Source organism: Fistularia commersonii, chromosome 16, assembly GCF_037954325.1.
Source record: "Fistularia commersonii isolate RoL2024-O1a breed Wild chromosome 16, RoL_Fcom_v1.0, whole genome shotgun sequence".
NCBI classification, from domain to species: Eukaryota; Metazoa; Chordata; class Actinopteri; order Syngnathiformes; family Fistulariidae; genus Fistularia; species Fistularia commersonii.
The window spans coordinates 6,470,877-6,479,998 of record NC_141299.1 but is presented as its reverse complement, the minus strand read 5'-3'; the positions used below and the strand labels follow the sequence as shown (position 1 = coordinate 6,479,998).

General features: G+C 39.5%; 1 protein-coding gene across 1 annotated transcript; it reads left to right on the top strand.

Moving 5' to 3' along the window:
• The first annotated feature begins 3,806 nt into the window (after nucleotides 1–3,806).
• On the top strand, nucleotides 3,807–9,119 carry echdc2 (enoyl CoA hydratase domain containing 2). Its single transcript, XM_086161454.1, has 11 exons — nucleotides 3,807–4,050; nucleotides 4,696–4,763; nucleotides 4,857–4,944; nucleotides 5,039–5,125; nucleotides 5,229–5,321; nucleotides 7,130–7,186; nucleotides 7,279–7,341; nucleotides 7,442–7,566; nucleotides 8,270–8,320; nucleotides 8,400–8,447; nucleotides 8,761–9,119. The coding sequence occupies exons 1-11, from the start codon at nucleotides 3,876–3,878 to the stop codon at nucleotides 8,836–8,838; spliced, it is 933 nt and encodes a 310-aa protein (XP_086017580.1). The 5' UTR covers nucleotides 3,807–3,875; the 3' UTR covers nucleotides 8,839–9,119.
• The last annotated feature ends 3 nt before the right edge of the window (nucleotides 9,120–9,122 follow it).

Sequence of the window (9,122 nt, the reverse complement as noted above, 5' to 3'; positions counted from 1 at the left end):
CCATCTTTGAGGCTGTGGTCATAACTCCTCATCCATCTTTTAGGCTGTACATCTGCAGCTTTTTTTTTTCTTGACACATAACCGCCTCCATCACTTTAATTGAACTGAGGGTAAGATCATCTATCAGTTAGAGACACTAGCAATATGCTGGTCAATAGATTTGTGTGTACACGTGTGCTTTCGGGTGCCACACACACACAGCACTCGCTTTATATATGTTGAAATTCGATTTTTTGTGCATCTTAGACTAGCCTTTATTAAAGTTTTATTGTTTAGCTTGTGACGAGACAGTTGTTTGCAAATTTAGACAGACCCTGGTATTTCTAAAGAAGGAAAAAGGAATTTTGGAGAAATTTTCAATGACTTAAATAATAGTAATTTACTGCATTATGGTATTATTGTGTAGGGGTTTACTGAGGGGTTTAATCTCTTTTATATCTTTAAACTGTTATGTCCTCTATGTGGCACTCAAATCAGTAGTGTTGACCTCAGACACGTACTTTGCACTTGAGTGAAGGCGTCAAAATAGTGACTTCAGACGTGACCTGACAGAAAAAAAGAAATATGCGACTTTCTGCTTCAACACCAGTGACTTGTGAATTCACTCAGACTCGAGCCTTGTGACCTGAAACGGTTGACGCTCCACCCAAGCTTAAAATGAGATCATTTCATAAAGCAGTAGTCTCTCATTTTTAAAAAAAATCTGGCAACAGCTTCACAACAATTCAGAATATCTTTAAGAAACCAAACCCAGACGTAGTATTTAGTCAGATTATGTCATTTTGCACATTTGTGCACCTGATGTTCCCGCAGTCCCTTGATCTTCCATCTCTTGGACACACGCTCAAGAACACACTCTGAAAACTTGCATTGCCTGTGGACTGATAAATAATCAATATTCTCCAAAAGTGCTGACTTTCCTCCTGTCATGTGAGGCCAATACTGTTTTAAAGGAAGAAAAAATATCAGATTGCTGATTTTGCAAGGAAATAAATGTAGTTGCTTTTTATAAAAACTGGGCACAGATTTTCAAATGAAAAGCAGATGGCCGTCAGATTGGTCGCTTTCCTATTCTTCTACGGTTGTTTCCTCGGCTTGATTTAAGCTTTATTTATACCATCAGCCCCCCCATCACTAGCCTCCAGGTATCCTTCACACGGTCTGCACATGCCCATGCATTTGGAAAGTCTTTTTGTTATTTGTGTAACCATCTTAAAGTATTCTGGTGAAATATTTCGTCACACAAAAAAGGTCAAACACGCTGCACATGCCCGGAGCGGATCACTGTCGTCTGGTTCTTGACAGACAGATACAGTAACAGGAAACCACTCACTCCCTCTGACTCATGCCCTGTCAACAGGCCTCTCTTACCAAAATTCTCCCCCAAGCTTGGATGACACTGCCTGGTCTGTCTGACTCCTGCTCATATCAACTATCCTTTCTGATGAAAGGAAAAACAAATGAAGAGAGAAAGTAGATAAGAGGAAGCAGAAGTAAGTATGCATCTCTCAGTGACTGACGGTGGAGAAAGTAAAGGCCGGCGCAACTAAAAAATCTTCTGACGGGACTGAAGAGGAACCTGGAGAACCACAGCAGAGCAGACAGAGCCTTAAATCAACCTTCTGATACAAGGCTGACCCCTACAGGATGGGAGGGGAAATGCAGCTTTGTCGACACGGACTCAATGTTGTCAGTGGATATCAGGGATCACTGAGACGGTACCGCTTCTATTACTAGTTTGATATCAATTTATACTGTGTTTTTTTTTCTATGCCAGGGAATGGGAGGGAATTTTTGTAGAGTTTAAGGGCAAGTTCAACCTTTGCTCAAGAAAGCAGGAGCTTTAATTAATCAGTTTTTCAGGATAAAAACACTTACGATTGCATCATAAGAATGAAAGAAAATACTCCTTCCGGTAAAATCGCTCAGTGAAAGGTTTAGGCATCTTGTCATTGCAGCAGTTCGTTTGTTTTAATAAATTGTCAGAAGCAATATTTTTTTCATTATCTACCTGTTTTATGCAGAAGTGATTAAAGCTGCTATTATAAGCATATAAGTTGTTACATGGAACAGACAAATTTTATACAATTTTATTAATGACAGGACTTAGCCATTGATTTGGTTCTAGTGAACAATGATGAATATTGATAAAAACAATTCCTGTGTTTAGGGTTTGATGTTAAAAAAATAATCTGGAAGTGTTTTATCTCAATTCAGCAATACAGTCTTTTCTTAGAAGCATCTATTGAACCATATCATTTCCAATTATTAGCTGACAGTGAGAACTGTTATCTGATCAAAACAAATGAATGAATTACAACTTATAAAAATACTGGATATAAACTATACAAAACCATTATTTTTTTTTTTTGTTATTATTGTCTAGACATGCTTAAAATCATGAATCATAAAAAATGATTAATAAAAATAAAATTTATAATCTGTATGTACAATAGAAAATAACTCATATTGAAACATATAAATGTGCTGATTATTATGAGGTTGTGTTCCATTTTGTTTGTATCTGACTAGCTTCTATCCTATCCCATCTTATCCAGTCTTGTCCTATTTGTCCTTGAACAGACAGGCAGTGTCAGTCACACTTCCTTGCACTCATTGCAATTAAATAGCGACCAGCACCATCATTTTTCCATCTCAGAGTAGGTACACATGAGAAGGGAAACGCACACCTACCAGACAGCAAATGTACACAAACCTAATGACCTACATGTGAGAGTGTTCGGGATCAACAGGTATCATTTCATGTCATTGCAACAGATACTGGAATCGAACGTCTGTCCCTGTTTTTTAAGCCCATCATTTGAACGTCACATCTGTTTCTCATTTCAGTTCACCTTGCAACTATTTCTTTTCTTTTAAATCCAATTTGCTCGATTCTCTTTTTAATTATATGCACACAATTACACATGTGTACACACAATCACCTATTAACATGTCAATTACAAAATCATTTCATTCATTGCAGAGAGTTCTTGCAACCATGATTCCTGGCCAGAGTAAACAAATAAAGACAGCTGTTAAAATACAATGGACAATAAAAATCACTGCTGTGCTGCCAGACACAGTGATGTTTTTAATATGAAAATCTAATACAAGAAAAGGGACTGATTAAAATTATAGAATTTATAGACGAGCTGAAAATACTTTGAAACGCACACACGGGTTGTTCCACCATGAGACCACTGTCTGCTCGTGTTGTGTAACAAGTAAAGACCTGCTCAATAATGTATGGTCAGACTAGACATGGGCAGCCTGACGGAAAACCTGACCTCAACTCCCGCTTTGTCAGGTCAAATATTAGACACTCAACGAATAACACATAAGAGACATTTTTGAACTCTTGACAGCCGTTGAATTTTAAGTAGAAAGTTTAGATTAGCTTGACGTGTTAAAGATATTGGACTTCGAAAAGTATTATGGGTTCATGTTGAAGTCAGGCACCTGGGATACTTTGGGTTGATGAAAAAGTATGAAGTGTATTATGCCAATTAAAGTCAAAATATGATTGTGTTTCTGTGTGTGTGTGTGTGTGCACGTGTGTCTGTGTGCGTGTTTATGTGTACATAAGTGTGTGTGCGTGGATGTGGAGTAGAGGAAAAAGAAGAAAAAAAAAAGAGGAAATGTTATGTCCACTTTCACAGCAAGGGGATTCTTCATGAACTCGTGAGTAACTGGTGGTAAAAAGAAAGTCTGCCTCCCAGAAAAAAAAAACAAAATCAGGAAGTGAAAATTATTTAGTGATCCTGTCAAAAAGTGAAGTACACCCAAGAATTTCTTCAGACACAGGAAGGCTACAGCTCAGATCAGTGCCAGGAGACTTTTTTAAAGAATCAAATAAAAATACAGTAGCCGCCATGACAACCCTCCTTCACATCTTGGGGAGGCAGGGATGTTCTCCCAGGAGGTGGCTGTGTCTGCCGTATCCAAGCAGCAGAACTCTGATTGTGGATCCGCTGGACGGAGCGCGACTGTTGGGGATTGCTGGTGTCTCCGAGGTGGACATGAGGCGGTTGGGCGGGGAAGACGATGGTAGGGACACACTGGCAGGCGTTAAATGTTGCTCACATAGAACTAAGACGACACCAAAAAGACACATGAACCCCTCTATCCACTCTATTTAATATTATTCTAATTAACTTCATGTAAGTTTTCTCTTCAACATCTTTCTAAGATATATTTTCTTTACTTCAGTATGGCTTCTTGGTAGTTTCCAGAGGAACTGTAACTTTTTGTTGACAATTACTACATGGTTTTTTGTGAAGGTTTCTCATATTTGATGCAATTGCTTGAAGAGGTTTTCCACATTTCATTCCAATGTTAGGCCATTTCTTGAAGACTTTTTAGCAAAACTCTCGCTATTTTTTTTTTTTTTTGAGGCAAATTACAATGTATAGCTACTTTTGATTATTTCTACGTGTGAATTAATCTTATTTGATGTCAGAAAAATTGTCTGTGTCTCATTTTCCTCCATACTGTAGGCCCCTGCTGTAAACATTTATATTTTTGGATTCAGCATTCCACCCATTTATGTTTTTAAATGTCAAAAGCACCAAGTTAGATGATCATCCACCAAACTTAAAGACCTGATAAACAAATCTGATATAAGTTTTGAGAATTGATCTCAGCTGATGCTTTTCATTCTTTCATTCTCCTCGTATCTTTGTTTACTCCCAGGTATTGTGGAGGTTGTGATGTGTCGCTGTAAGGCAAGAAACGCAATTGGCCATGTATTTATATCACAGGTGATCCCAACATGCACATTAAAACACACACACACACACACACACACACACACACACACACACACAAACTGAGCCAGTATTCCTTGTGAGCAGATGAGGGAGCTGGTGTCCACTGTGTCCAGTGACTCAGCAGTGCGAGTGGTTGTCTTCAGGAGTTTAGTGCCCAAGGTTTTCTGTGCAGGTGAGAGCTCTGTGAAACCTGTCAGTTGCACGGATATGTAATGACACCATGTCCAAATTTGCTCTGAGAGCTTGTGCACTTTGGTAACACACAGGTGCTGACTTGAAAGAGAGAGCCTTGATGAACAACTCTGAGACTGAGATGTTTGTTAACGGCCTGCGAACCCTCATGACTCAAATCGGTGAGAAAGAAATTAAACTTCTCAAGACAGAGCTGTTAACTTCACAATTCTCTCTTGGATACCAAGATGAAAGATAAATTTGACATGTATCTTCCACTCCCAGCATCGTTGCCAATGCCAACCATTGCGGCGATAGACGGCGTTGCTGTGGGAGGTGGACTGGAGCTGGCCTTGGCCTGTGACCTTCGCACTGCTGGTGAATAACCTGATTATCATTCCTCAACCTTTCACTGTCTGTGTTGAGTAGAATAATTGTTTTTCCATCCCATTGATTTTATCATTTTAAATAGTGGATTGACCTTGAACAATGAGGTGAATAGTAATTAAACAGTAGTAACAGGGTAACTGCTACTGCTTGCATTCAATGCCCACCCCCCCCCCACACACAAACACACATGCACACGCTCAATTATGACAGTGTACATAAATACAAAATAAACAAAGAGTGTAATTAATAAAATATTACTTTTTGTGTCACAGGCAGAAGATAATTCATAAAAGACTTACCGTGAAGATTTCAGTCAGAACTGATTAATTTGTCAGTCCAAAACAAGTCAATATGAATCATTTAATTTTTTCCCTCAGTACTCGTTAATTTGGATTCAGTTCCTGAAATTGAATTTCAGTTTGCTGAGACTTATATGCAGTCACCGCGGGCAAACAATTGATAATGGAATTTTCTTGGAAACTCCCCGGTACAAGGTTTTAACTCCAAAAATACCTGAATATACATAGGTGCTGCTTTGTGTGGATGAATTTGTACTTTCCTGCCAGACATAAGCTGCAAAGCTATTCTTCTATTGGTGCAATGTGTTATACTGGCCTCAACAAAAACTACATTTATTTGCTTTAAACTGAGTTTGTTTTAAAGGAAGGGGAATTGTAATGAGCGCTGGATTGGTTGTAAAGTCAGTTCCTCGTACTTCAGATGTATGCACCTGTCATCTGTAAACATGATGACAGATGAAGCAGAGAAAATACTTCAGGTTTTTCAATTTTTTTTCAAGGTCCAGGTCTCACTTGATGTCAGCTGCAGCAGTCATCCACAAAAACAGAATCTCTGCTAAATCACTGTATACAAATGGCACAGAGACCTGGCTGAAATAATTGTGGAGTAAATCCACGATGGATCTAATAGACATCTACATCAAAAGTAAAAATGTAATACAATATAAACACAATATGATTGATTTTGCGATGATCACATATACTTTTGAATTATACTCCTGAAAAAGGCACAAATATTCTCTTGGACTCAAATACAAACAGATGAGCATTTGGTGGTCACGGGATAAAATCACTGTAACCGAAAAGACATCCAAGGCCACAACTCGGAGAGAAATTTCACACTGATGTCCTAAAGCATGGAATAACCATGAAATACTTTATATCTTAAAAGTCAAAGTGATAGCACAATGTTGTATCCATTAGTAAATGCAACCCCAGGTGGAACAATGATAAGTTATATTTTCCCAAAAAAGGAAATTCAATCTTTAATTAAATCCAATTAAGATTTGTAACTGTTCTTTATACACTTGAACAAAAATTTATGTGAATGAAAACTAGACTATTTTGAGGAGACAGAACTCTCAGGCTGTAACCTTAGTGTAGGATTCTGTTTGCTGGGACAACAACATAAGACCACGGCTATAAACAAGACCGGTGATTTTTATCTGCTACATAGCTGACATCTGGAGATGGGAAATATTCATCGTTCCATTACGATCCCTTAATGAGCTCAGGGACGAATGATTGCCAGGGTTCAGACACATCTGCCCAGCTGTTTAGATGACAAATCGACATGTGATTGCCTAAAAGGGCGGTGCTTGCCTTTTGATTGGTCGAGGACTTATGATCTAGGTAAGCAGGTGTTTGTGTCTCCTGCTTGACAGAGGTATCAGTCAAATGTTCACGCCCTACTCAGTTTAATGGCCCTCAGCGGCACAGACCTTCAGTTATCCTCCCTTCTGTCTTTCGACCTCTTTGCGTGTGTGTGTGTTTCAGCATATTCTGCACAGATGGGTTTGGTTGAGACGTCACGCGGGCTGCTCCCAGGAGCGGGTAAGGCAGCTAGAGGTCACACACGTAAGCCCAAATGAACTCGCAACACCGTCTGCTGCAAGAACCTGACCTTGAAGTGGTTTGTCCCGCAGGGGGCAGTCAGCGCCTGCCACGTGTGGTGGGCATTTCCCGGGCCAAAGAACTTATCTTCACAGGTACTGTTATTGGAATCATGTTGCCAAAATGCACCGCTGACACGCAATCTTTACCTTTGGTGGCTCAAGTTGTGCGCATCGGGCTCTATTTCGGTTTCAGGTAAGTGCGTGAGAGGGCAAACAGCTTTGGAGATCGGTCTCGTAAACAGAGCCGTGGAACAGAACCAGGCGGGAGACGCTGCCTACAGGGAAGCGCTCAGCCTGGCCAGAGAGATCCTGCCCCAGGTTTCACGCAAACACACACAACTCACATGTTGACGCAGTCATCTTCCTCCAGGCAGAGTACCTGCTCCCTCACTGGTCTCCTCCTCTCTCAACAACACTTTTCATCATCCTCTTCTCCAATTCTGCTGTTGTCTTCCCTCAATCCCCTCGATCTAGTCCTCCTCGCCCCCCCCTCTCCCAGGGCCTGTCGCACCCTGTTTGTTTCACTCCAGTTCAGATGACTGCCGTTGGCAGTGCCAGAGTGGCAGTCAAGTGGGGAAATGGACTAGAAATAGCGCGGGCATAATGCAAACACACACACACACCAATGCGTGCTTGTTTGGGAATTAAAGTGATTAAATGGAGTTTGTGTTGAGTGAAGACAAGTTTTCTCTTATCGATGGCCCACATGGTTGAAGAAAAATCAAAATGAAGCAGTTAAGAAATGATAAAGGAATATATTTATAAGGATTTGTGAAAACAAATGTGTTTTACCAATTTGAAAAAAAGGTCATTTCTTTTACATACTCAAACTGCTTTTTGATTTTATCCTTGATTAAATTGAATTTAAAAATATATTGTCGTCATCACTCCTCTCGGAGGAGAATTGCATTTAAATAAAGACAAAATAATTCACTTTTTACATTATGTCTATACACACATGAACCTTCCATACTTTATGAAGCTGATTGGCATAAAGCTCCTTTTACTTTCTGTTGCTCAGGCTCCTGTTGCTGTCCGGATGGCAAAAGAGGCAATAAACTCTGGTGTTGAGGTACGTTGATTCTCTTGGACAATATTTTTAATTCTTTTTTGGCCTGTGACGTGCTCTGACTGAGATTCACCTCTTTTAGGTTGATATCACTTCAGCAATGGCGATGGAGAGGATGTGTTATGCTCGGGTGAGAGCTCCAGCTGCAACTTGTGATTCAATTCTTTCCTTCAATTAATTGTCCAAAAAAGTCAGATACTTTTGAAGTTCAAAGAAAAAGTCAGCCGTGTGCTGTGGATGTCATCTGCCTAATTTTTGTTTTTGTGCCATGAATAACTGAAGTGAATTATACATTTAGTGTAAGGGAGAGACAAAGACTTTCCTGCATCTTATCGTCAGTAAAACACTGTTTAAAAAACAGATTCAAAGTTGAGATTAATGTCCTCAGACAGTTTGTGGTGAGATATCCCACTGTGACGCTGATGTGACTTCTTTCATTTCAGCTCATCCCTACGCGAGACAGACAGGAGGGTATGGCTGCCTTCATAGAAAAGAGAACGCCTCGTTACACTGGAGAATAGATTTTGAAAATATGACAATGATTTGGGGTTTGTTACTCAAATATTTATCTAAAAATGACTTTTTTACCCAAGGCCATCAATTTATTTCAAACCCCACAGGGGAAAATAATCGGTCGCAATACTTTTGCATAATGCGTCAACATCTCATGCACTGATGGCATTTATATCTGATTTGTAACTAATTCGTAATATTACAGACATGCGAAAAGAAAAATCAAAGATGATAAGATTAAGAGTGTTTTCTACATTTTTCTAAACTGGCTATGAATCTCACTTCTGGAAGC